Source organism: Sturnira hondurensis, unplaced genomic scaffold (assembly GCF_014824575.4).
Source record: "Sturnira hondurensis isolate 20B ecotype Veracruz unplaced genomic scaffold, ASM1482457v3 Scaffold0002840, whole genome shotgun sequence".
Classification (NCBI taxonomy): Eukaryota; Metazoa; Chordata; class Mammalia; order Chiroptera; family Phyllostomidae; genus Sturnira; species Sturnira hondurensis.
In genome coordinates, this window is record NW_028075471.1 from 21,120,348 (window position 1) to 21,147,530 (window position 27,183).

The window sequence follows — 27,183 nt, forward strand, 5'->3', positions numbered from 1 at the left end:
CAGGGACCAGGGGGGCTGTGACCCTCTGGGGTGGCGAGTGAAATCCTGGGCCCCACAGGGGCAGCCTCCAGTCCCTGTTCAGTCTCTTAGAGCAGAGATCTGCAAGGGGGCCCATGAAGGGGGCGTGGGCTGGGCCGGGCCATGAGTGCTCACGTGGCTCCTAGCCGGCCCCTCCTCCTCCTCCTCCTCCTCCAGCACAGGTCTCGCCAGCCCCAGCGCAGAGCGTGCCTGCTCCCAGGCGTAGGCTGTCACGTCTCCCAGTGTTACAAGAGACAGGCGTCGGAAAGATTTTCTTTTGGGGGTAAAAGCCCTGAAAGAACCTCTCAGCTGTGGGGAAGGAGAAAAAAAGGCAAAGTGCATTATCCAGCAGAAAACTAGTTTTTCCATTTGTTTGATGGTGAGAGAGATGGTGTTTGATCAGGCTGTTGCATTTGCTGTCAATGAGATAGTAATCGCTCAGCAAAAACGGGAACTAAATGCCAGCAAGAAGAGCTGAGCAGTGAAAATTAACCCCGAACCACTGAAGCAGTGTAAGCCAGTGGCGGTGTGTGCATCCATGTTTGCATATCCGTGCACCTGTGTTTGCACATGTGTGTGTGCCTGTGTGCAGGCACGTGCATCTGTGTGTGCCTGTGTGCATGTGCATGACATGACCAGAGTTTCGAGTGGCAGGTCAGCAGGAGGATGGGACACAGGGACCCCCACTGCCAGTGCAGCCTTGAGCCCTGGGAATGTGCCCACACTTCAGAGGTGCAGAGACGCAGACACAGGACGAGGGGCCAGTCGTCACGGAGTGGCAGGAGGGATGGTGGTGTGGCTCGGTGCTGCGGCCAGGGGGGCTCCCTGAGGAGGCGGCTCCCTGGAGGGACTGGTCATCTTGCTGAAACTGTCTAGTGACTGGGTTCAGGCCTGCCTGGGGCAGGGGGGTGGGGGGCCTCAGGGACTCACGACCACAAGGTTTGGCTGGCAGGTGGAGGTGTGTGTGGGGACCAAGGACTCTCACCCCAGGGACCTCGGAGTCCAGGGTAGGGCACGCACCAGCGCAAACCACAGAGCTGTCCCTGCTGCGAGGAGGCCCACGCAGCACCCAGACGCTGCCCGCAGGTGAGACTTGGGGAGGCCCGGGAAGGTGTCTTTTTGGCCACTTCCTGGGAAACCAAACAGCAGCCGGTGGAAGGTGTCCACGGAGGTGCCAGATGGTGGGGCCCAGGCGAAGAGCAGAACTCCACGCAGGTGGGAGTGGGCGGCCAGCACCAGGACCCCAGCCAGCTGCAGGGAGGAAACCTGCCAGGTTGGCCTCTGAGTGCTGGGCCATGGGAACCCCAGACTCAGGTGGGGCTTGTGGATGCTGTACAACAAAGAACACAGCTTGGGGAAGCAGCAGCTTTCAGATTACTGATCCTATCAGCCAGGTGTGAGGACTCAGTCCCAGCAAGGCTGGTCCCCTCCCCCCAGGCCCCTCCCCCATCCCAGGTGCTCAGTCCTGGCACCCCCTCTCCTGGTCCTGTGCCATCTGCACCCCGGAGCCGCCAGAGGCCATGCTTGCTGCCAGGAGTACCTGTCTCACATCTCTGCTCCCAGCACCTGCAGGGGCTCGGTTAAACAAACCCCTTAGGAAAGGCTAGGACAGAGCAACGTCGTGTTCAGTTTAGTTCTGATGTCTCCTTGCCTGGTTGTGGTGACAGACCGGGAACTGGGCCTTCGAGCCTCGGGTGGAGTCTCGGGCCCAGAACATGTCCTGCTCCTCCCACCCACCCACGTAGTGAAACTCGGGGGAGGTGCCCAGCCTGCTTAGAAAGCGCCCGGTAGGCAGTAAGTGCGATGCACGCCCCTGATGCCACCAGCACCATGCCACAGAGAGCTCAGAGCAGGGTGGTGTCCATGCCTGTAAGTTATCCCTATGGCTGTGGACATAGGGGTGTAAGGCCAGCTTCGGGGGCTCTGCATGCAGGGTGGCACGCCCCTAGTCAAGGCTCACTGAGGAGAACTCAAGGATGCTACCAGTTCATTGGGCAGTAACTCGATGCAGGGGGCCTCACCACTGGTGCGAAGACGCCTGAGAGTGAGCGAGATGCCGTGGCGCTCTGCCAGACAAGCAGACGGAGGCACCTCAGCGCCAAGAGGAAGGAAAGGGCTCCCTGCAGCCACCGCGCCCTCTGTGGCAGAAGAACAGCAGTGCAGGGTGTCACACGAACATGGGCTCATAGGCGGACTCGCCCCTGTGGGCCCTGCGGCCCTTTGTCAGGAGGGGGATTGAACAGGAGCAGGGGGACTTGCAATGCCTTTCAGAAGCATTGACTCTGGTTCTGACCTTCATTTCCTGTGAAGGGAGGCCCACGTGGGCCGCACACCCGTCACGGCCTTGGGTGACAGAGTGGCACAAGCCCAGCACCGCACAGGGCCGTGGAGAGTGTCCCTGCCTGTGGGGCCCTCCGGCCTGGATGTGCATGGGGTGTGTTCGCTTCTCACACACATTTTTAAAGTCTAACCTGCGTGAAGACTAGCTGCATCTGTTCTACAGCAACGGATCCTGGGGCTCGGATGAGGGAGATGACTGGGCAAAGCCGCCAGGCCGCAGAAATAGCAGCGGGCTCCCCGGCTGCCTGAGTCCACGTTGGGCACACCGGCCCATGGCTGCTCACCTTCTACAGGTGGGCTCGCTGCAAAAACCCTTTGGGGTGCACGAGCTGATCTGTTCTCACCGAGGTTACAAATCAGAGAGAAGAAATGCCAGCTGGAAGTTTTGCAGTCCTCGTGGACAGGGGACCAGGACTTGCCCTGTGCCTCCTCACTCACCGGTCAAAGTCAGCCAGGACCTCCAGCAGCCAAACCACCCCAGCCCGGGGCCAGCCTGGGGTGGACGGGCGCCTGCCACTCGCCGCTCCCACCAACAGAAAAACCACCCACGCTGCAGCAGGTGGAGCCGAGGAGTTTCTAGGTGCCGCGTTTTGTAAACAGGTGACATTTATTTCATGATATAGTTTCTTTAGATGATTACGTCTGTAATATTATTGTTTGCACATTATTCTGTGTCAAATCCTGTTTCCCTTTGCCACTGGCATTGAGCCATCAGGTGTGGGGTCTCTGCTCCTCCACCCATGTTATTGGCACCCTGGCTGGCAACCCAGGCCCTCCATAGGTCATTGCTCTTGCCTGAGAGCTCAGAGCGTTAGCACTCAGTTCGGGATGGCTTCCTGGTCTGGAACCTTCTAGAACATGTCTGAGCTCTTCCTTTGGGTGGCCTCGCAGAGCAGGGCCCTGTGTGTGTGGCCCGAGCACCTGTCGTACCTGAGCCCACGAGGCCACGAGACTGAGGTCCACAGACCCTGGCAGAAGCCCCTGCTGGAGCTGGTTGGTCGTCTCCGCCATTAGGGAGAGCAGGCGGCCGCAGGCTGCGTACCAGGCAAGGCCTGCTCCGGCGATGGGCAGCTGCCGGGTGCAGAGAGAGGGCGTCAGGCGGGCTTGCGGACAGGCTGCTGCACCGAGGCCCCGGGGAGCAGGCAAATAACCAATCTCAGCACCACCCAGGCACTGGCGTGGCTTTGAGCCCAGGGAGCAGGTGCCCCTGCAGCTTCCCACCACAGCTTCCATGGCTGTGAGCACGTGAAGACAGAACAGAGGGGCTACCTCCAGCCAATTCCTGGGCCGCCGCCAGTAGCCACAGACACCCTTCTCCGCCAGGCCGTGCAGCTGGAGGCACAGGTGGGTCAGGGTGAGCACCAGGAGGGCCAGCTGCGGGTACAAGATAACAAAATGCCACAGGTACCAATATGGTTATGCAAAGGCCTTGACTCCCAGCTGGCACCCAGTGTGGGCCTGGTCCCAACTGGTTTGGGGCCGTGTGGGGCCTCAGGGTGAAGTGGTCTTAATGGGGCCAGGGCTCTCCAAACCTCTGTACCCATTGGCACCCAGAGACCCCACCCCACCCCAAGGGTGACAGGGATTCAGGGAGCTCGAGGTGGGCCTACCTCTGTGGAATCCTGCCCCAGGGTGTCTCCTGTCCCCACGCCAATCCCATCCTTCCCCACAACACTCAGGAACTGGAGCCGCTGTGCATGTGGGAGACACCTGACAGATGCCCTCAGCCTGCAGGCCCCGCCTGGAGGACATTCCTTAAAGCCTTGTGTGCGGCCCTCTGGGCACTGATGAGTTATCTGTCTGTCCACACCTTCGCTCACTCACTCACTCACTCACTCGCTGGGAATGGAAGGAGACAGCAACAGCGAACTGTCCTGTCTGAGGTCACAGGGACTTGCAGAGTCCCTGGGGCCCCTTCCAGTTAACACTTTATTACTCTATAAAAGCCTCTTTCGGGACCCTCCACCCTTTCTCTGGGGACTAAGGAGGGTGCAGCAGGCACCAGGCCTGTGCACCAGGCGCTGTGGCCCTGCAGCCCAGAAGATGGACTGGAATGGGGCGTCGAGTGGGCAGCACATGGTGACCCGCACCCGCACCCTGCATGCTGACCTCTGTTCCCGCCTCGCGCTGGCCGCCAGAGGCCCTGTGTGCCCACCTTCCTGTGCCCACTTCTCAGCCCACGGCCAAGTGCTCCAGGCTGAGATGACCGCCACCCCAGCCCGGACTTGGCTGTGAAGCCAGAGGACCGAGAGCTGGGCCTCCCATGCCCCCGTCTGTCCTGGGGAGTCACGTGCACTGTGCCCCTTGGGGCCGCCTGTGTTCGACAGTTTGGTGTTTTGGCCATTGGGGAGGTTTTGTGTGAACTCCGACCTTCTGAAACGCTGCACTGGGCATCACTTCTGTTGACGACTGAGGTGTGCGCCTCACCTGCACTGGGCCTCAGTGCTGAGCCTCAACAGGACCTTGGTGCCCCCGGCACTCTGCCTGTGCACCAGCCACACAGACAAGCTGGCCCCGCCAGGCTGTCCCTGTCCTGTGCCCACACCTGGCAGGCTGCCCGCTGTGTAATGGGGTCACAGCAGGGTCTGGGTGCAGGGCAGGTGAGGGGCAGGCCCTAGGCCTGTCTGGTGGGCATGGCCAGTCTGGTGGCACCCTGGACTCTGAGAGTGGCTGAGTGGCCAGTGAACCCACCTGGGGAAGCAAGAGGTGGAACCTGGGGGTTGAGTCGCTGTGGAAGATGGAGACCGACTCCACCTGGGCAGACAGGGCAAGGCTCCTGGCCCGGTCGAGCTTGGCGCTCAGGGACACGCTGGCGAAGAGGCAGGTGGGAGGATTGTAGAGGGTGAACCGCACTGACACAGCACTGGTGCTGTGGTTGACCCACTGCCGGGCTCGGAGGCTGGTCAGGGCTGTGAGGGCGGCTGGCCTGCAAAGCATGCAGCTGTGTGAGTGGACATGGTGCAGCGGGGACGCGCCCAGCCCAGGCCCTGCCGGTTCCTGACATCGTGGCCCACTGTGCCCTCCAACTCCTGCTGTCTCTGCAATCATGTCACAGGGACACCAGCCTTGGTATCGCCGGGGCTGTGTGTGTACCTTGCATCTGCCAGGTGTGACAGAGCAGTGGGAGGGACAGTGGGGATGTGCTGACCCTCAGCACACTGACCTGGTCCTGCCCAGGGGGAGCTCACAGCCCTCCCCACAGGCCTCGGAGGCACTTGGGGCCACTCTCTGGACCTGTGCATCGGTCATGGAGGGGGTTTCGGGGTGACACGCAGGCAGTGGGTCTTCAGTGAGTGCTGAGAGCGGCCCGGGAAGCTGCAGAACCAACCAGAACAGAGCAGGAGTCAGATGTGTGTCTCTCAGGCGTCCGAGCTGGACCATGTTGGGGCTCACACATTGACCTACCACACGGCCCCACAAAGCCCCTGCGCGGCCCCTGGGCTTCTGCTTGAGCTCTGGGACCAGCACCCCCACCCCCACCCGAAAGGCGGCATCTGGGTGACCCCAGTCTGGGATGTCTGGTGCTCCTGTCATGGACAGTCCAGGGCACTTGCCATCTTCATACACGCCCTCCCATTTAGACAAGGTACTTGCCACTCTGGTTTGGCCCAGAAGTGCCCTGGATGTGCGCGGAGCTCCACCTCGGGAGGTGCGGGCTCTGGGCCCCCTTCCTCGTCCCAGCCAGGCTCCTAGAGATGGTGCCGCAGCACCATCTGCCCCGTGGTCGCCCATCTGATGGTGGCTGCACCCTTCTGCCTGTGGTTGCCCAGACTGTTCTCCTTCGATGGGTTGTTAGAAGTAACAAGGGAGAGAGCACATTACCTCGCACGGACTCTCAGGAGGAGCTTTGAGCTGTTGGAGGACCGGTGGGCCCAGCAGGTAGCACTTGCCCCCAAGAGCGCCAGGCTGCAGGGAGGAGGATGCAGAGCCCATGACCCTGGGGGCCCTCATCGGGCACTCAGCCCCGCACAGTCTGCGCCACCCATCAGAGGATCAGAGCTCGACCCTCTGTCCTTCTACAACACCCTAAGGATTAAATGACATCCGGAGAAAGACAGAGGCCACCTCCTCAGTCTTTGTGTTGGCCCAGGTGACCCCTTTTCGTCTTCACTGCTGTTTCTCCCACATCACGCGACCACCCCACAACCGGCAGCATGAGAACCGCTGTGTCTGAGGCATGCCGGACGAAGTCGTGTTTTTAAAGGTAGAAAAAAAAGGCAAGGACTGATGCTTCCATCTCAGCAGTTTGCTCTCTGCTGTCCCCAGAGGCCCATGTTCCTGTGTCACAGCATGTGGCATTTGAAGCCACAGGCCCACAGGCTCTGTGGGTGGGCCACGCCCTGTACCCAGCCCCCACCCTCCCAGCACATGCAGGGATCTGGGGAAGCCAGTGGGGAGGGGGCGAAGGGAAGAAAGGGGATGCGCTGTTGATGGTCCCGCCCCACGGTGAGTGGTCAGGAGTGGAGGGAAGCCCACTTGCTTGCTCCATGTGCCTGTGGCGGCAGGCCCGCTCTCTGGGTACAGGCCATCCAGCAGTGTGCTCAGGCTCCAGGTCCACCAGGCGTCCACGCTGCCCAGGCCGCCCATGGAGCTCCTGGTGCTTCTGAGCCGAGAACAGAAAGAGCATATCACTTCCTCTAGGATGAATTTCAGGCGGTCTGCAGTGTGAGGGCCAACGTGGGCGCCACTCCTGGCTCCCGGGAGGCTGGCGGGAGGGTGGAACAGCATGTTCAACCCTCGGATGCTCCTCTGCTGGCGCTCGCTGAGCGCACCTGCGTGAGGACCACCTGTCCGGATGCAGGCAAGCCAAAGCGTGTGCTCGTGGGAACCTCACGCAGACAAATGAGCAAAACCTGCTGGCGACAGCAATTAGGAGAGGAAACGGGGTGGGGACACAGGGTGAGCGGGCGGGTGGAACTCCAGCCTGAGGCCACCTTTCGGCACAGGCTGCACGTGGCCACAGGCGCCAGCCCAGGGAGTTCCTAGGGGCTGGTCCCAGCGGGATGGCAAGGCAGAGAAGGGCTGCTGTTCCATGTGCTGCTGCTCTGTCAGGGGTTCACGCTTCCACCTGGACTCCACTGAGTTTGGAAAGACTTCGAACGGAAGTAGCTGTGAGAGCTCGGAACTGTCACCCTCTCTTATTAAAGGGTGGGATGCCCAGCAGCCCCACGGCCACACTTCTCGGCCGAGGGAACTAAGGCCTAGGGTCACCGGTGGGGGGCGGAGTCCAGTGCTGCTCCCCTGTGGACTACTCCTGGCTCTGCTGCTTCTACTGGGGTGCAGGCAAATGCTGAACCCCAAGGAGCTGCTGGCACAAGGATGAGGCTCTGGGGGCGGGTCTGCATCGAGGGTCTTGGTATCCTAGGGGCAGCTTCTGAGCCCTCCATGCAGGCCCCCAGCTCTGCCCCCTTGCTCTGCACACGAGGCCAGCGCATGTGTGTGCTCCACTGCCACGCCGCTGCCTGGGCACCGAGAGGCACACTCACACAACGGGTGATGAAAGGTAAGCTAGCAAAGCCAGCATTTTTTCGGGTTGCCTCCCTGGTCCAGAGAGAACCACCCACGTGGTGGCTTGGTTGTGTACACAGCGCCCCCTGCTGGCAGGAACTGCTCTGCACCGGGGTGGGGGCTGACAAGTGGGCTTACTGGGCAGAGGGCAGGTGGCTGAGTCTCTGGACTCACAGACTGATGCCCTGGTCCTACCCCACAAGGATCTGAAACCTGCCTGCCTTCTTTCCTGGGTGGCTGTCAATCACCTGCTCTCACAGAAGATCAAAACGAACATCCTTAAATAACAGATTGTATTAAATAGATTCGCCAGCCACTACCTGTGCCAAAGGAATCCAGCAACAAAAAATTTGTATCAAATGAAGTTACTTCGTCCAAGGCCACCTATTCATAGAAAAGGCGGACCAGCACCACATCCTTCACTTCTTGCCATGACCGTGGGTTGCAACAGTAAGAAGGCAGAGCCAGGACCCCCTCAGCTTCAGACACGCTGCGCGTGGGCAGGAGACACGGCCCGACACGTGGGGGACGTGGGAGGGACTTTCTGCCACTGTCCGTCAGTCCTTCCACGCCCACCCACCATGAGCGTCTGCACACTTAACAGTGGAAGGAAGCACGTGAATGCCCGAGAGGCCGCGGGGCTGGCAGCTGCTTGGCGTGGTGTCACCTCCTAGGAGCCCAACGGCCTGTGACTGAAGGACTCCACTGTCTACTCCCAAACGGAACTGCGCACAGCTCCCAGGGCCTTGGGACACCCTTGGGTCACTATTTATGAAATGAGATGCCACAAATGCGTCTGAAGTCTGGGGACGGAGGCCTCCTGGGAAGAGTGGGGACGAGTGTCCCTGAGGTGACAATGGCCTCTGTGTACATCCTCAGAGGAGCGTGGAGAGGAGCCTCCCAGGGGATTGTGTCAGGATTGGGTGGTTGGAGCGTCTCTCCTCTCGATTTGCTCAAAGCAGCAGACGCAGTGGCCCGGCCAGCGCCCACGGCTGTGAACGCAGCACTCTGGGGCCAGCAAGGCTGGCCCATGAGTCCTACCTGGTGAAGGTGTCCCGGATGGCGCGGTGGAGAGCGCGTTCTTCCCAAGGGGCCTCCCCGTGGGTCACGCACAGATGCAGAAGCAGCATGAGGGCAGACAGGCCGGCGTCCCTGTGAGGACGACACTGAGAGTGAGCATTTCCACGGCCCGCGTGTGCAGACCCGGCAGTGTTTGGGGGAGTGGCTCCCCCTCCCCTGGGCGGATGTCCCCATATCAGGGGTGGGGTCTGTGTGGAGGGTCATTGTTTTTTTTTTTGCATCCAATTTTTTCTAGCACCATTTTTAAAGTGAACGGCCTCTGTGCTTTTTGTCAAAAAAGGTCAGCCAGGCATGTTCGCATGGGTGTATTTCTGGGCTCACTGCTGTTCTTCTGCACTGTGAGTATGTGCTGCAAACCCACAGGGTCTTGGTTGCAGGGCTCTGGGGCAGGTCCTGAGGCCAGGTCAGGTCAGTCCTCGGATGCCGATGTCCTTTCCAGAGCTTCCACAGCAGCCAATTATTTCCTTAGCTCCCCTTGTGCATGTTGGAATCGGTTGGTCGGGACCCAAAAGAGAAGCTCGCAGGGTATCAGTGGGCATCACACCAAACCCACAGACCCAGTTGGAGAGGACAGATGTGCGGATGAGACTGGTCTTTCGATTGGCAACCAGTCTCCCCTGTCCCCTAGATTGCTGATTTCTTTCGCCAGCGTTGGGTGGCGGCCAGCATCTATGTTCCCCATGCTTCCTTCCAGGTCACCCACAGGCTTCACTTCCTTGGTGCTGTTTCAATGTCCAGTTCCCGCTGCCTGTACTGTGGTGGGAACGCGGCTGGGCCCACACCGACTGGACCCTGCAGCCCCTAAATTCCCCCGGGAGTCTGGGGGGCCCTCTCCACGGGTCGTCTGGGAGTTTCTGCAGGGACTCTTCATGTCACCTGCCAACAGGAGGTTTTATTTTTTCCCTTCAAACCTGACAGCTTGTCACCGACCTGTCTTGCTGAGTGCAGTCAGGGGGGTGAGTGGGAGCTGGTTCTGACCCCAGCAAGTGCCTCCCTTCCTCCAGCAGGGGTGGGCTTCACAGATGCCTTTGCTGGGCCCAGGGATGCTCCCTCCTATTCCCAGTTTGCTGAGAGAATTTTTTGTTCTTTTCATGAAGAAACGTCAAACTGTGTCAAATACTTTTCGTACGTCTCTTAAGATGCTCAGAGGACTTGTCTTGGTCTGTTCACACGCTGAGTCATGTTAGAGACCTGCTTCTCCTGCCTGTCCCTCTGGGTCTGTGCTGTGGTCTCCCGTCGTCCTCCCTGACAGGGACCCTCCAGGTGCTGCTACTGGCAGCTGCGAGTGGGCACTGAGGCTTGACCCTGGGAAGACCCGGCTGTGGGGGATGGGTTACCCCACAGGCAACACGTTTTCCACCCAGAGACATGGGATGTCTGGTCCCTCCTCTCTCATCCTTTCTTGTGCCGGTCATCTCAAAGGTCGGCGTCCAGCTGCCCAGCTCCAGTCCCATCGTTTCCTGCAGTGGCCGGGGCAGCTCCACAGAGAGAGCCGCCCCTTGCTTCCCGCCACTGCCAGGGTGTGGCACCCCTGCAGGGATCTCGGACTGGCTCTCCTCCACCCGATGGACGACATCCTGGGGGCCTATGAGCAGCACATGTAGTGGCACCGCATGGGAAGACACGCCAGGGAGACACGCCCAAGCCCTGGACACACCCTGGTGGTGTGAGCGAGACTGGATAAGGCGGGGGGCACAGAAGAGGAGTCACCTGCCAGGTGCATGAAGGCCCTGCCCGCTGGTCAGCTCTGGCCCCATGATGGGGTGGGAGAGGTATCACCCAGAGGAGGGCGTCTGAGGCCCCAAGGGGAGGCTTGCTGTGCACATGGTGGTCCTTGGCCTTTGTGTTTTGTCTCAGGAAAATCACACCGGTCTCACACTGAGCACCTTGGCACGTCTGCACACATTTTAACAGTGAAATGTCTTTAAATATGTCTTGGGGCTCAGTCTGGATCCCAGGCAGGGGGTTTGGCTTATGGCTCCTGCACCCCCGTGTACCACGTAGAGGGGCAGAAGCCCCCGTGGGTGCCAGGCGGACTTGGTGGGACGGGGCCTGATGGAGTGACGCCAGGTGCTGCACTGACCAGGGCCCTGTGGCCAGGGGCCAGGTTCTTCACAGTTTTCACTGCTGGTCCTTATGGGACTCTGATGACTCTGGTTGTTTCATGTTCTGGGCACAGGGTGGTGGCTTTGAGGCCAGCAAGGTGCCCCACATTCCCTCCCCCACCAGACACGGGTGGGGCGCTCTGAAAGGGCAGTTGCACCAGTGTGAGGGCCCACCCACCTCAGCACTTCCCGTGCGCGTGTCTGCCTCCTCATCCTCTCCCGAGTGACCCTGAGCTGGGCTGGGGGTGGGGGACGCGCCCATCGCAGGCGGCGCACTTGCTGGCGTGCAGCCAAGACCTGTGGGGACGAGAGCACCGTGAGCTGGGGGCCACCTGCAAGGGGGCGAGGCCTCAGCAGCCCCACCGAGCCCAGGAGAGCATGGTCACTGCCTCTGCACTCGGCCTGGGGTTCGAGGACAGAGTTTCTCATTTTGAGTCCCACACTCCAGGCTGTAGGGCAGCTGGCCTGGGAGACCGTTTGCCCCTGTGTCCTGTTCCTAGCGGCCTTTCTGGTAGGAATCAGCTGGGCCACCATCCAGCTACAGGGCAGTTCTCTTCGAGACCCTCCAAGTGTGGATGGTCTTAGCAAGAGATGACCTTGGTTTTCCATGGTCACAGCTGCCCATATGAGCACCCAAGACTCATGCAGTATCAGGCCCTGACGGAGCAACAGAGCTGGGCTCTTCCTCATGGGGCGGCACACCCTCCTCTTCCTTTCTGCCACCCACAGGATGGGAAGGAAGCAGGAAGGAAGTGGGGGGGTTTCTGTGAGCATGCGCCAATGTGAATGTCCAGGCTCCTCCAAAATCGGAGCCAAGGGTCCCATCTCTCACTTGCTTCAGGGCCTTACGATAAGTTGGCTTTCTCCGTGGTCTGCTTCCCCCGGAACTGGAGTGAAGCTGAGGGAAAGGACCCGGCAAGCTCACCCTTCACATGTGTGCAAAGAAGCTTGAGACACTAACATGCCCCTTGGGTCTGCAAAAATGCAACCAGGCTTGGGTTCCGAGTGTGACCCTGACACCCACACGTGGCTACTGCGGGGCTCCCTGAGCTCAGTGACTGCTGCAGACCCCGGACCCTCCTCACGCTCTCCACTGTGCCTGCTCCATGGGGGTCGCAGCCACTGGGCACGTGGGACGCCTGGCTGTGAAAGAGCCCCTCCAGGTCGGCGTCCAGGCCCTTGGTGGCTTCTTGTAAAGACTTGGTGAAAAAGTTCTCGTCGCCTCTCCTTTTCCAGGCGAAGCCCAGAGCCATGAGGCCGATCTGGGAGGAAACACAGGACATGGCAGAGTCACCGCCCCCGTCTGTGCCCAGGACCTGGCCCTGCTCCTGGTCAGAGCCCTGGAGCCCAGCTCCAAAGCATGGACACTTGCCCTCAGGCCCCGGCCCATCGGCTCCCTGCATGGCCTCTCTGTGGCCGTGAAAGAACCATGGGGGGTGCCCAAGACTGTGTGAGACTGATGGCCCTGCCTCCCATCTCTATTGTCAAGCTGGGAACAGCAGCAGCACATCCCCAGACACAGCCACCAGCCCCCTCCTAAGCCCTGCGATGGGACTCTCACCATAAGTGGCTGGGTGATGAAGGCGCAGCAGGTCACAGAGACAGCCAGCAGGCCCAGCCACTGCTCACACAGCGTGGGGCTGAACCTGCCGGGAGACACTCTCAGGCCCCTGGCTGGACTGTCCCACTCTGTGACAGGTGACAGGATGGCAGAGATGGGCGGGGCAGGGGGGGCAGTGGCCATAGCTGTGATGACAACGGACTGCGTGTCTGTGGGCCTGGCAGGCCCGGGCCCATGGAACTGGCTCGAATGGAGGGCGGTGCTTGCTCTGCCCAAAACAGGGGCCCTTGGAGCCACACTGAGTGACCTGGGGTCACTGAGGAGGGACCTGGGCTGCATGGGGACCAGGCCCAGGTGGGTGTATGGTGGAATAGCATCTGACCTCTGACACTGCTCGGCCACACCTAGCACAGGTGTGCGCCTTCTCAGATGCAGGAGACAGGCGATTATGGACATGGCCTTCACCCTCTCGGGAACTCATCACCCAGGCTCCCCGCTGCCTGGGGTGAGGGTCCGATGACCTCTTGTGACACTTGGAACCCTGTCTGGTTGGGCCTCCATCCCAGAAGAGCAGGGCCCAGCCTCCCTGGGGATCAGCACAGGACGCTATGCACCCTGGGCTGTGGGGGAGCCCTGTCTGAGCCGCATCTTAATGGTCCCCAGGAACGCAATGTCTCCCGGTCAACGGTGGACTTGCTGTCCAAAGACCAGAAATCATTTGCAAACCGTGATGGCTCACCTGTACCCTAGAAACCCTGTTCCTAAGGCACAGGCCACAGAGACCACCCCACAGATGGTCCATGCGGCCAAGCCCAGCCACGCTGGTGGCTCCCGGGATGTGGCGAGTCCTTCAAACGCACAGGTGGGGGCTGAGGAGAAGACAGAGCAAGCATGTGAGTGGTCCTTGTCATGTCCATCCATGCCCAGGGCGGTCGCCAATTGTGTTGCCTTGACTGGGTCACAGGGTGCCCAGACACTCTGCTGATATCGCATCTGGGGGGTGTTTCTGGGTGAGCTGAACACAGGACCCAGTGCACTGAGCGATGCAGGATGCCCTCCACAAGGTGGGTGGGCCTCATCCAATCAGGCAAAGGCCTGACCAGAACAAAGGCAGATCGTCCCCACTGAGGGAGCTCTCCCTCTGCCTAGTGACCTCTGGACTGAGAGGCTGACTTCTCTAATCTTTGGATATGAACTGAAACTCCGTTTCTTCCTCGGGCCACCAGCCCAGGCCTTGCCGGCTACTGTTTGTAGAGCAGTGATCATGGCCAGTGCCCTGGGGCAGTGAGAATGCCACTCTGGGGGCTCTGGGCCGGGCCTGATATGGTGCCCCTCTGCACCTCAGCACCTCCAGTGGCCAGGGTGGGATGTGGCAGGAAGGGGCCACACAGGGCGCACCCCCCAATGTCACCTTGTGAACTGAGAATGCAGTGGCCACTCCTCTCCCTCAGAGCCCGATGGCCAAAGTAGTTCCCTCTGGCCTCCAGGTCGGGGGGCAGGTGGCCCGCACCATCACTGCTGGCTGCGCTCAGGGCCTCGGTGGCCCTGGAAAGAGCAGCTGACGCATTTTGCTAGAAAAGACAAGGTCAGGATGAGGTCGTGGCCCGCGGAACATGGCGCCCTCCACAGTGACACCTTTGTGAGCCCTTAGGAGAGGGCCCAGCCTGGCTGACCGACCGCCTCAGGCCATGGGCTGGGGAGGGGTTCCAGGGGAGGTGTCAGGTAGACCCGGGCCAGAGGGCTGTGGGGAGCTTGGGACCGTGACAGGGCACTGATTACTGGCAACTCCTCACAGCCAGCGTGAGTGTGCACACCTGCGTCTGGGCAGCTGCCAGGACCTGCAGAGGGGCTTCCAACTCAAGAGTGGTGGGCAGGGCAGGGCCGGGCCCGGGCCACAGGGCAGGGGGCCAGCCTTGGTGTGGGGGCGAAAATGGGCCTGGAACACAGGCCTGGGCATTCGAGTCACACTCAGGACGAGGCCTCTGAGCAGGGAGGTGGAGACCAGACAGCTCAGAAACAGGTGTGCCAGACACACTTCCACAGACACACTGAAGTCACACCGAAGTCCAAGTGTGACTGAGGCCTGGCCTGAAGGGCACCCCGCACGGCAAACACCTCCTGTCCCCTCCTGCCTGCCCTCTGCTGCCCAGCATCTCTCCTGCCGAACGTGCTGACCCTGCCCTGGCCCTCAGGCCCAGCTGCTAGAGTGCTTGCCCATCCACACAGAGTGGCTTCCCACCCTCTGCCACTGCTCTTCCTAGGAGACCCCTGCACAGCCCTCTCCATGGCCTTCGTCCTGGGTGGTGGCCTTCTGTGTCTACAGTACCCACACCAGGGGCTCCCGTCTCCGTCCCACCCTGGGGGCCAGACTGCAGCTGTGACAGGAGCCAGGATAGGCCCCTGTTGGATTTTCGGGATTAGCCACCGGCCTGAGCTCACCTTGGGTGGTGTCCGGGCCTGTGGTGTCCTTTGACTGGAATCGGGTCCTGAACGGGGGAAGGTCAGCCTTGTGACATTGCAGCAGCAGTGAGGCTCCGGGGAGGGCCCTCTCCTCAGGAAATACTGTCCCTGAGTCCCTCGATCACACCACACGGGCCTTCCTGGGACTCGGGATGTGTGGCAAGGATACTGCCACCTGGGTGGGGCCTAGACCCACTTAACTGTCTCATAAACACAGGAGATGAAACTGAACGTCTCTTGGAACAAACCCAGGGTGCACAGCAGGCAGGAGATCCAGCTGCCACCCCATGGATGGGCCACAGAGGGTCGGCACGCCGGGACAGTGCCTAACTCTCCTGTCTGACTCAGTTGCATTCTTGTTGCTGTGATTCCCCAATAGACAAAGCCCAGGGGGTGCAGGCTCACCTGGAGGTGCCATGGCTGGCGCTCCTCCCAGGGGCAGGCGGGGCTGCGCTTGGCGGGGCCTGCAGGCTTCCTGTGGGGTGAGGACACAGCTCAGGGCAGGGTCCCGGGGTCCTGCCCAGGATGGGGCCGTGCAGGCAGGACTGGGTACCTGGCTGAGCCTGAAGAGCAGGGACAAGAGCTGAGCCCCTGGAGACGCCAGGAGGGTGCACAGGAAGCCCGTCCAGAAGAACCTGAGGGGCACGCCGGTGGGGCTGGCCGCCGGCGGAAGCTGCAGCAACGACAGCAGCGGGCAGGTCACCCAAAGTCCACGTGGTTCAGAGTATAGTTGTTTGTAACCATACGTGGTTCACGTGAGTGTGCGAGCTGATTCCGAGTCCCACCCGCTCGCCTCAGGGACAAGCGGGGAAATGGAGGCAGAAATCCTGCTGGTTCAGATCCCTTTAAACTGAAACGTTCGCTGAGAGCTTGCTGGATGCCAGGCCTGCCATGTACAAGGTGGGCTCAATCCCGCTGCAATCTGACAAGGGGCCACGAATGCCCCCAAAGTGTCCCCAGCACACAGAGAAGCAGAGGGAAGATCAGACAACTGGTTGACCTCAGAGGGGAGGCCACCTCAGGTTTCGTGACTGTGTCCACTGGTCTTGTCCCCAGCAGACACGGCCAGGCCCTTCCCGCTCCTCGAGACTTCAGCATCTTCTCCCGAATCCTGCGCACTCGCTGTTTTTAAAGAAGAACCTGCCGACTCACTGCTGCAGTGGCAGGAGCTCTTGACTCAGGACGTCTATGGGTGCACCGCCACGCCCATGTTAACAAACCGCACCTCATTCTCAGCCCAGGGCCATCATCACAAGCCAAGGTGACTACTTCCTCTCCCCCACACTCATGCTGTGACCTGCCCTTGCAGGGGCAGCGTCTGTAGCCACTGTGTGCCCTGAGGACCTGTCCTGGCCTCTCGGGGACGGTTAGACCGGTGCCTCCCCCTGCCCCCAGCCAAGTGGGACCATTGGGATGGTTCCACTGTTTTTGTCAGTGGGGTTTAAAAGTTAAATTGGTTGCTACCCTTAGAAGAAGTCAGGAGCATCCCTTAGGACACCCTGGGCTACAGCCCTGGCCCCAGGAGAGCCACGCTTTGTGGTGGCACCAGGCTCCCACACTGTGTCCATCAGCAGAGGTGCAGCCAATTGCCCCGTGGACCCCCAGCTCCGGAGAGGCCTGCATGACCACCGGCCAGGAGCACACAAGTCCCTCCCCTGTCATAAGCTACCTCTGCACACTGCGACTCTCCCTAACTCCTGAGTCGAGCTGTCCCCCTACAGGCCTGGGACTCGGAAGCCACGTCAGGGAAGTGTGTCCCACCTGCTTGTATCCTGCAGTGGTGACCATGGCCGTGAGGCAGGTGTAGGTGCACAGCAGGACGAAGGCCACACTGAGGCGCGGTGTGTACAGGAGGCCCCTCCCGGCTGGCCGGGTGTGCACGGAGGCCCACACGTGGAAATCCTCTAGGAGCTCTGTGAACTTCGAGTACAGAAGCTGGAATGGACCACGAGAGATGCTAAATGGCACCAACCAGCATGGAATCTGGGCTGACAACCAGTGGTTTTCTGCTCAGAGGACCGGTTTTGTGCTTCCTCAGCACGCCATGTGCATAACCCCTCGGCCACTGCACTCCCAGGGCATTGGCCACACCCAACCCCACCTCCCTCAGGCCCTGGAGCTTTGGGGTGCCTGTGTACCCAGCCTTGCCTGTCTCACCCTTGGGTGTCTCCACACCCTTCTCTCTAGAGCAAGGGTGTCCAAACTGTGGCCTGCAGGCTGCGTGCAGCCCAGGAAGGCTATGAATTTGGTCCAACACAAAATCATAAATTTGCTGAAAACATTACAAGATTTTTGTGTGATTACAGGTCACAATGTATTTAATGTGTGGCCCAGAGATGCCAAAAGGTTGGCACTGCTGCTCTAGACCTCCGTTCATAAGCTGTCACCTGGCAGGACGATGGCATCTCTGCCTGGCAACCCCAGTGGACTCGAAACCCCTAGTCCTCTTCCTGCTCAGCTAAACTTGACGGGCTGTGAGCACCCTGAGATCTGCGAGGGGCCCCTGCAGTGGGTGCCACACCGCATGCAGGGAGCCCAGGAGTCCAACCCAGAGAAGAGCTGGTACCCCACATCCCTCTCCCAGACAGTGACAAACACATGCCTGGGTCTCACAGGCTGGGAACGAGCAGTACACGGGAGGGGCTGGCCCAGGCACCGCCATGCACAGGACCTGGGAAGGCCAGGCACTGTGTCCTGCCTGTGACTCACAGGGCAAGGTGCCGCCTACCTTCCAGAAGCCGAGGCCCCCGCGCAGGCAGGCCAGCTCCCGCTCCACGAGGCCGTCCTGCCGGCAAGCAGCCAGCCAGCACTCGGCGGGGAAGAACCAGCTGCGTCCAAGCCCCCATCCTGCATGCAGCTCCTGCACCATCACGTGGCTGACGTACCAGGAGGGAGAAGCCCCGCGGCTGTCGTGCCACAGGCGGACCTTCCGGAGCGGGCCCAGTGGAGCCGGGGTGCTGAGGGCACATGTGTGCCATCAACCACGGGAGCAGGTGGGACCCGTCGACAGATGGAGTGACACACGAGGCCCCAGGGGGACATGGGAGTTGGGCAGTGAATTCCGAAGGCCCCTCAAGTCACAGGACACAGGTGCCCGGCTGCCCAGAGCCATGGCCCCAAAGCACCTCCCAACCCGAGCCCTCTACCCTCGCCAAGGTCCATCTGGTAGGGACTACCTGCAGTTCCCCGTCTGTCTTAACGAGGAGCTAATACCTAATAGCAAACTTCTCCAGGAGACACAGCTGTCTCGCCTTTTCTGCCAACACAAGTGTGCTTTTGCCTGGTGGCAGCCCCCTTCCTCCAGCCCCCGTCTCCGCGCCGCCTGGTACCTTGCTCACCCTGTGTGTGGGCAGAACTAACCCCTGTAAGCGGTGCCGCTGTGAGCACGAATGCACTAGCATGCAAAGGACTCCTCCCTCCATCCACCCCTCCTCCCTCTGTCTGCCCCTCACGGGACACTTTCTGAGACTGACTGTGTGGGGTTGTGGTCCCTGCCAGAGTGTGTGGGCACCGTTAGGCCCCCTGAGCCCTTCCTGGCCCATTTCCCCAACTGTGCAGGCAGAAAGCTTCTGATACCTGAGGATGAAGGTGTGCCTGGAATTGCGTTCGAACAGGGGCTTCCCCGGGCAGTAGAGTTCTCTGGGCTCTGAGAGTCCGTCATCACCACATAAGACAATGTAAACCTTGATGCAAAGACACCGGGGTGAGAGTTCAAGCCCCGAACCTGGGACCCTGCCTGGTGCTGGGCAGGGTCTCGGCACCCTGCTCCCTGCTCCCGGCCCTACCCACCCCTCCATCCTGGAAGCCAGTGCCCCCCGTGGGCTCTCATTCACCAGTCTCTCATTTAAGAAAACTCCTTGTTTCTCTTCCTTTAAACCCTTCCCCATCGCAGAATGTATATTTTCTGTAATTTCTAAGTGGTTTTCTTCTTTCAATCTCCAGGCTTCAGGGGCTCACTTTTGGACACAATGTGCAGTAGAGATTTAATGTCACTGGTCTCCACCTAGAAAGCCATGGCACCCCTCTGCCCATCTGTCCCGTGCCTCTGTCTATCCGTCTTCCGACCACACGACACTGTCTCCACCACTCCGGCGTCAACCTGCCTGCTGTCCCCTGGCAGCCCCTGCCCCACTCTTCCCTCCAGTGGGTGTGCCCACACCTGCAACTCTCAGACACGCTCGCACTTCTCCCTGTGCATTTCACAATCAGGTTTTCAAGTTCCACAAAACACTTCCTGAGGTTTGGGGTGGATTTCGCGGACTTTAACCTCCGCGTTTTGAGTAGGCGTCTGAATAGAACTTTTTCCAAACAGTGTTTTGAGGTTTGGGAAGAAGTGAAAAACAATAAAGACACAGCCAAGTCTGAGCTCACGTGAGCTGGCGCCGCTTGTTTTGCAGGTGATGCAGGAGAAATGGCAGGGAAACCAGCTTTCTGCCCAGGCACGAGCCCCGCGCCCATTTCCTCCCGACAGCCCCTGGGTGCTGGCCTTCTGTGGTCCTGGCGAGGGTCATGCTGGCCTTGGCCGTGTGGGCGGAGGGGCCCCTACCACTGTGAGGACACGCTTTTTCTGAACCGACACCCAGCAGTCCAGCTGCATTTCCATATTGCCTCAGTCATCTGACTGAAGCTCCGCCTCCGTTTTCTGTGTCCACCTCCCATCACCTGCAGGTGACTGACCTCCCTCCTTCCAACCCTGGACTACTGTTTGGGTCTCGTCCTGGTTGTCCCTCCGAGTATCCAGGGCAGCAACTGGTATGGGGACGAGGGCAGACACCCTGAGGCGCTACCCTGTCGCATGTCCAGTGTGCAGTGTGCTGTGGGGAGACGGCAGGCTCCTCTGTGAGCAGTGTCCTCTGAGGGGTGTGTCTGAAGGGCCAGGGCTCCAGCAGGGAAGGCGACAGGCACCGGGCTCCCATCTGTCCCCCACACTTGGCACTCTTTTCCCCTTGCCCACCCCCTCCTGCAGCCCGGGTCCTGCTTGTTCTTCCTGTGGGGCTGGAGAGCAGCCCGGTAACTTGAGAACTGAAGTGAGTTCCAAACACGAGGAGAGCCCGCCCTCCCGGGGGACCGGGCAGGCTCACAGCACCCACAGTGTGGCTGGGATGGGCTCTGCAGTGTTGCCTGCATGGCCCCTCCACGTGGCCATGGTCCATCTCCCATCGCTACACACCACCCTGTCCATGCCCCCTTGCCAGCATCCATCAGGAACTCTGGGAAAATCACCATCACCCAAACTGCCTGCCAGCCACAGCCAAGTTGGTGTGGCCGTTCTCACGCTGTCTCCCGAGGCCTCTCTCTGGGTGGCAGGTTCTGGGTTCACACTAACCAGACCAGCAGAGCCTGGTTCTCAAGTCTCAGGGGCTCACTCAGAGATAGCCAGTCACTCTGGGCTGCTGTCTGCAGCAGAGGCAGAAAGTGGAGGGGGTGGGGGTTGGGCCGAGGGAGGGTTTCTCTCTTAGCCGGGGGGAGGGGCAGATGCACCCACTCAGGATCAAGGTGGGGCCGTGGTGCCGGGGACAGAGACTGCTGAACTGCCAAGCCAGGCACCCAAGCCCCACCTGTCTCCCAGGACACCCAGTCACCTTTGCAGTCAAGTGGGCTGGAGCCCGGAAGCCCGTGTCCACGACAACCGCATACAGCTGGTGCCCGGGCGGGATGTGTTCTTCTGGAAGAACGTAGCCAGTCCTCCTCCTCTCACGGTGGTCCATGCGCTTGCCCTTCATGACCAGGAGCACATAAAGAAACGCACAAACCGCCACCACGGTGCCGGGAAGTGGGTTTGTCGGGTGCCTGCGAATGAAGGAGCAGGATCGAGGATGTTAGTCATGACACAGAGGTATGGCCAGAGGCCGGCCAATGCTCCCCACACTGGCTAACATGCCTGCACATGCATGCACATTGGCTAACAAGGTGCTCACATATGCAGGTGTTCACTGGCTAACACAGGCACATACCTAGAGGAGGGGCTCCCCCCAGCCGGGGGATCCAAAAGCCCAGCTGCACCTGCCATCTGAGCCCTGGTCACCAGGCCCCTGGTGGCCCCCACATGGCAGCCTCGGTGGCATCACTAACTGATCACTACCTATTGGGTCCACTTACTGGGCTACAAGGAACCAACTCTTGACGATTGATTAGTAATCAAGGTGGTGTCCCTATGACACAGCTATCAGGGAGGGAACCATCGCCACCCACATGCCAGGAAATGCAGACCCCCCCACCGACGTGCCACGGGCAGCCGGGCATCGTGTGTGGCTTCTGGACAGACAGATGGACAAGGCAGATGGGTGCCCACTCTGCCTATCTTTCAGACCTGGTACACCTGGTCTACCCACTTGGTGGCTGCATAGGAGGGCACTCTCGATTTGTCACCTGAAAGAGGGCATTTCTGGGGACAAGGAGGGGGAGCAGGACCTGCAGACTGGGCAGTGGCATCACTCAGACACTGACCCGACAGTCAAAGCTGACCACGCTCCCCATTGACCTCAGCTGAACCTTGGGGACTTTGTGTGGTCAGCCACCTGCTGCCGGGGGTGAGAGTGCTGACAGTCTGGCGTGGCTGATGCAGTGACACCAGGTGACCACCACCAACCAGCACACACATTGGAAAGGCAGAGGCCACACGGACCAGGGAGCATGCAATGGCCGGAGCACTCCGGGGGCGGCCTGAGCACCCAGGGGCGGGGGGGCAGGTGAGATGCGTGCTCACAGGGAAGCGGGACTCACCCCCGCAGCTCGGACACGGCGTCTGTCTCGAAGGTGGCATTCAGGTCCCTCCTTGCCATGGAGAAGGCAGTGGCAGGGTGGTCGTAGCTGCGGGGAGAGGAGGAAGAGGGTGGTGAGGACCACACGTGTCTGTGGGGAAGGCACCCTGCTCGAGGCGGGCGGTGGCAGGCCCAGTGGGACAGGGTGACTCGGACCCACTTAACATGCTCACTGAGCGGGTGGGAAGCGGGGCTGGTGACGGCATGGCCGGCACCCACTCCTGAGTCTGTGCGGCACAGCCTCTGCCATGGTGTCAGCTTGCACCTGGCAAAGAGGCTTCTCACTGAGCAACGCGGCTGACGGACCCAGAAATGCCTGTGTGGCCGCCCCAGGCGGTGCAGGACCTTGCCTCATGTCATGAAGTTCACCCTCGCCCTCCGCTGCTGGGGTGGGGTGCATGGATCACAGGGTGGCGGGCAGGTGGGAGCAGAGGCCTGTGCCTGACCACCAAGAATAGAGCCAATCCTCGCCAGGCTCCACCCTTCAATGTCCACTCGTTTGTCCAGCCCATGCATGCAGAGTTCTGCCCCACATGCCATGGGGGTGGGGCAGAGGGACATGCATCTCCAGACCCTGCTCCCCTGGAGGCTGTCCCATGGTGGGGACAGACGCATGACCAGGGGTACACACACGAGGCCCCACGTGCCCAGGGGCCCAGGTCAGCAAGGCCCCGGGAGGTAACTTGGTCACAGAGACGCCCAGCCCTCCCATAGGCCCGTCCGAACCTGCAGCTCACTTTTCCTGGAGAAGTGCCTAGTTGTGGGGGTAGACTCGCCGGTGCCCACTGCCTCGCATCCCAGTGCAGGCAGTGGATGCCCTGGACCCGCAGGGTGTAGCTCACGGCCTTGGCCAGGTGCTTGTCTGCAGGGTCCCTGTTGTAGTCTGCATCTAGCAAGGACAGGTACCCCTGGATGGGGCCTGGAAGAGACAGGTGAATCCAGAGTCACAGCCTGAAGGTCACAGAACAGCACAGCCCAGATCCCAGGCAGCGGGAGTGGTGACGGCGGGATGGGGCTGAGGGTGGTGAAGCAGAGGATGTGTACACATGTCACTGCGGGGGCTTTGTCACGTGGACAGAGCTGAGGGCAAAGGGAGGCTTGTCCACCGACCTCGAAGCGACGTGGCCGGCACGGAAACGTGCGCCGTGAGCCCCTCCCAGGAGTGTGTCTGCTTCACCAGGAAGTGGGACGGTGTCGGCTTCTTCGAGAACCTGGGGACCACAGGCAGCCTCAGGTCCGGCCCTCCCTGTCCCGGTTTTCCCTTCCGACTGGGAGGTGGTGGGACAGAACGCCAGCGTCTCCCACCCCTTGCCAGCCATATTGTTCACTCTACGTGGCCCTCACTTGCTTCATTAAATAACAAACATGGAGCTTGGGCGCCCAGAGGACTGGGGCCACCGGCCTGCAGGGACGCTGCCGTGGGCTCCTGCAGGGCAGGCTTGCTGCTCACTTCCCCATGCGGTAACTGTTATCGATCCGGTAGTGATGGCCTCGGGGCAGCAAGCACAGCTTGGTGACAGGGAGGCACTGCTCAGAACCCGTCACCTTTTCTGAGTGTGACAGAGATTAGGCAAAATCCCAAGCTCTTTTGGCCAAGAGGCAGGTGTCTGAGCCCTGACAGCTTAGCCCGCAGGGCACACAAGCCCATAGGGACGATGCCTGTGTGAAACACACACACACACACACACACACACACACCCCTGGTCAAGTTGTCAATTTCTTTACATAGCCAGCCTCATGCTTCGTCAGAAGTGCAAGTTTACTCATGAGACCTCTCTCACGGTCCAGCCCATCTCACGCTCCAGCCCCGTCCTGGTTGGAGCACTGGCCCCACGCACCTCACCAGCAGCATGACAGGGAAGGCCCTGGCGTCTGGCTTCGAGAACTCGACCCGGATCTGCAGGGACTCCGGGGTACCCGTGGAGAGCCCCACCAGGTGGTGGACATTCACTCTGTCCCGAAGCAGCACGAACGCCATCTTGTTTCCACTGCCGTCCTGTCAGCACACGGAAAAGGAGCAGGATTGGTGGACAGGGCACAGAGGTCGCCTTTGGAAAGTAGAGACACCACAAGTCACCGGTGCAGCCATGGTGCCGCTGAGGGGCGCGGGCAGGGCTGTCCTTACCAGGCTGTCTTCCTCCCCAAACTCCACGGTTATGGGCGTCCTCAGCCGCTGTGTGCGGAGGGGCCTCCCGCTGGAGCAGTGGTGCAGGGACAGGGCGAGCACCGTGCCTACCTGGGGACCCAAGTGCACCTCAGGTGGTGACGACAACCGCTCTGCGGCTACAACCCACCATGGAGCTAGCGTGGGGCACGGGTGGAAGGGCGGCACTTAGGTAAACACAGGTTCATCAGCTACACCAGCAGAACCCGGGGCAGCGGTGGGGTAGGGGGCAGGCAGGGCTTCATTTGTGTCACTCTCATTGAAATCAATTATCCCTGGAGTTTCTGAAGGCATCGTACAAAAGCCACACCTGCTGAGTGAGGGTGGTGGAGGGGGCCCCAGAGGGCTGGCATGTGACAGACCGGGAGCCGGGTGTTGGGGACCCCTGGGTGTTGGGGATACGCTGCACAGACAATAAATGCTTTTTGTGTGTGTGAAATCTTTCAAGGCCACTAGGACCCCTGACCGACCCCATTTAACTGGCTGTATTAGGGTTCTCCAAACTCTTTAAAACCTCACTTGGACTTAAATCTCTGCTGGATGTTCAGGTCCATTTCTATTGGGGCTATGGGAACTGATGTTTCGAGTAAACACGTCCAATGTCTTGCTTTGAAGAAAGTTTTTCTTCCGTCTCCCCGGGGGGAGACTTTTCACTGGGTGGCCATGGGGTCTGGCCTTCGGGACAAGTGTTCTTGCTGCCCAGAGGCCCTGCTCCTCCACAGAGGCCAGTCTCTGTGCAATCGCTATTTCTAACTTCAGTTTCTGTTTATTTTTTGCTTGCTAGTTGGGGTTATTTCAGGGGCTGCTGAGCCACGTCTGCTTCCCTCAAAGGAGGGGGTGCGGATGCTTTTGAGCAGATTGATGAGTTTGCCATTCGTCTGTGTGCTCCTCCGTCACACATCGTGGGTGGGGCACAGACAATGCAGGACCGCTGGTACTCCGCTCCCTGCCCTGCTCTGCGACTGGGGTCGCTCCCGTGGCCTCTGGTGCGGAGGCAGAAGGGAAGCCTGTGGCCGAAGAACCATGAAACGAGGGCACCACCCTCCCAACTCGCCCGCTGCCACAGGCCCGCTGACTCTGGTCCCCACTTCTGTCCAACCCTTGGGGACCCTGTGGTCAGCCTTGCAGGGACACATGCTCAGATCTGCACTAGCCTCTGGCTCTGACAGCAGGACAGCGTGGCCCAGCAGGACATCCCGAGGGGCCCTGTGTCCTGGGTATAGGGACCCCTGGGTTAGCTGAGGTTTTCTTGCAAGATAATATGGACAACAGCTTGAAACTGACCACCAGGGGCACACATGCCACCCTGTCTCCATCTCCTTCGTCCGTGCAAGGTCACTGTGTGTGGGAGGTGGTCCCCAAGGACTGTACCTGACCAGGTGTGTGTCCCCATGGGGTGGGGCTCCCCCTGAAGAGTGTGAGTTGGCTGATGTAGCAGAGGCTCTGCGTCTCCGGTGTGGCCAGGTCTGCGGGCAGCTGCACCTGCACTGGGCCCAGGCCCAGCGTGGAGCTCCCGGTGCGGCGGTGGAGCTGCGAGTGGAACTCCATCTGCCTGGCGCTGATGTGGAGCCGGTGCTGGCAGCCGGCCAACAGGCAGCCCTGGAACCACACGGGCAGACGCTGACAGTGGGGCCAGCTTTCCGGAGGGGACCAGCTTTCCAGGGCAGGGGGACCGAGCAGGGTGGAAATGACAGGAATGGCTGGTTGGGTTCCTGTGCCCAAGCCAAGACTTTGGTCCAAACAAGGATGGTCGGCCGAAGGACTGTGACACAAGTTGTTCGCTTCTGTTTGGCTGCACCTTAATGTGATATCTCTGTCACTTTGTGACAAGTGCCACTCTTCCTGGGTTCTGAACTCCAGAGGACGGAGGACAGGCTCTCACAGGGCCCGATGGACCCGGAGTGGGGGTGCCCAGAGTGCAGCTCCTGTGCCTGAACATGTTGGCCAAGGTCACGGCCGAGACCATGGGGCCGGCCAAGTGCTCCTTTACTCTGATTTCCCAGCACTGCACCCGGCGTCCATGAGGAAACAGGCAGGTCTGGGCAGGGAGAGGATGCCGGGGATGGAGGAGACACGGGGATGGAGGAGACATGGAAGGAACCAATGCTCCCCCGAGACAATTTCTCAAGGTTACGGCCGTGGAAACACCTGCTGTGTCAGCAGAGCCCCCTTTTGCACCAGCAGGTGGGGTGGCCGTCGGGGAGACTCCCTGCACTCCCAGGGGACAAGAAGGCCCAGCAGAGCCCACGGGGACCGGCAGCAGCCATGGTCACCAGGATGCTCCCGTGAAACCCAGCAAGTGAAAAGGTCCAAATGTCATGCTGCTGCCCAGCACCCCTCACCCTATGCCTCAGGAGCCCACCACACTCGGGGTTTCCAGAGAAGCCATCACTGAACAGGGACCCTGTTGGGGAGGGGAGGGCGTGTCAGGGAGGAGAGAGAGGGTGACATACCAGCAGGGTGTCCGAGATGACCTGCACACCTTCTTCGAGCAGACGGGCTGTGCCCCTCGAGGGCTTGTGGTCCATGCCCTGCAGGACCCCCGCCACCAGCAGGACGAGCTCCCGCACCTGCCCTGAATCCGCCAGGAAGCTGGTGAAGGGCTGTCTGGGAGCCAGTAGAGAGCGCACGTATCTGAGGATGTGATCTGCGCTGGCGAGGCTCAGCTGCGTGGAGACAGAGAACAAAGCACTGCTGCCACCTCGCCCGGTGTCACCAGGAAGTGAGACTCCTGCACCAGAACTATGGGGCCCGGGTCCAAGCCCTGTCTGCCCTGACTTTGTAAGCGGCGGTCTGCTTCTGAGGGCCAGCATCCTGACCCGCAAAGTAATGAAGAAGTGACAAAGGAGGAACTGGCTGAGGTCCTAGTCATGACACAGAAAAGCGGGGAGACACTGGGAAAGTGGGGCTCACCTTGTTGGGGAAGCAGAGGAGGTCCCCCAGCACGAGGACCCAGTCGGCTATTTCCTCCTGGGCAGGACAAGAAGATAGAGGCAGAACAGAGGTTGGCCCGTGCGGTCCACAGCTGCAGGGCTCCGCTCACTCAGGCAGAGATAGGCAGACCCCCTGTTTCTGGGCTCAGGGAGTGGGGGAAGCTTCCAGTGTCCGGAGAGACTGCCCGCCAGTCCCCCATTTTCCTGCTGGTGGGGCCCCCCTCTCCTGACTGCTGACCAGCTCCCAGCCCCG

The 27,183-nt window shown here is 60.6% G+C and overlaps 1 protein-coding gene across 1 annotated transcript in view; it reads right to left on the minus strand.

The window, feature by feature from the left end:
* Nucleotides 1-27,183, minus strand: part of PKD1L1 (polycystin 1 like 1, transient receptor potential channel interacting) — a 51,838-nt gene that overhangs the window by 1,473 nt on the left and 23,182 nt on the right. Inside the window, exons 23-50 of the mRNA XM_037041294.1 lie at nt 26,911-26,967; nt 26,451-26,663; nt 25,369-25,596; nt 23,959-24,069; nt 23,672-23,829; nt 22,944-23,044; nt 22,560-22,752; nt 21,796-21,882; nt 20,655-20,862; nt 18,649-18,755; nt 17,801-18,029; nt 16,834-17,007; nt 15,626-15,745; nt 14,024-14,183; nt 13,352-13,481; nt 12,613-12,697; nt 12,137-12,313; nt 11,230-11,348; nt 8,908-9,018; nt 6,584-6,961; nt 6,181-6,331; nt 5,522-5,673; nt 5,050-5,473; nt 3,289-3,732; nt 2,040-2,156; nt 1,004-1,269; nt 910-913; nt 154-327 (exon numbers count right to left, since the gene is read on the minus strand). Coding sequence (XP_036897189.1) covers nt 154-327; nt 910-913; nt 1,004-1,269; nt 2,040-2,156; nt 3,289-3,732; nt 5,050-5,473; nt 5,522-5,673; nt 6,181-6,331; nt 6,584-6,961; nt 8,908-9,018; nt 11,230-11,348; nt 12,137-12,313; nt 12,613-12,697; nt 13,352-13,481; nt 14,024-14,183; nt 15,626-15,745; nt 16,834-17,007; nt 17,801-18,029; nt 18,649-18,755; nt 20,655-20,862; nt 21,796-21,882; nt 22,560-22,752; nt 22,944-23,044; nt 23,672-23,829; nt 23,959-24,069; nt 25,369-25,596; nt 26,451-26,663; nt 26,911-26,967 — 4,878 coding nt within the window. The remainder of the gene's footprint in view (nt 1-153; nt 328-909; nt 914-1,003; nt 1,270-2,039; nt 2,157-3,288; nt 3,733-5,049; nt 5,474-5,521; nt 5,674-6,180; nt 6,332-6,583; nt 6,962-8,907; nt 9,019-11,229; nt 11,349-12,136; nt 12,314-12,612; nt 12,698-13,351; nt 13,482-14,023; nt 14,184-15,625; nt 15,746-16,833; nt 17,008-17,800; nt 18,030-18,648; nt 18,756-20,654; nt 20,863-21,795; nt 21,883-22,559; nt 22,753-22,943; nt 23,045-23,671; nt 23,830-23,958; nt 24,070-25,368; nt 25,597-26,450; nt 26,664-26,910; nt 26,968-27,183) is intronic.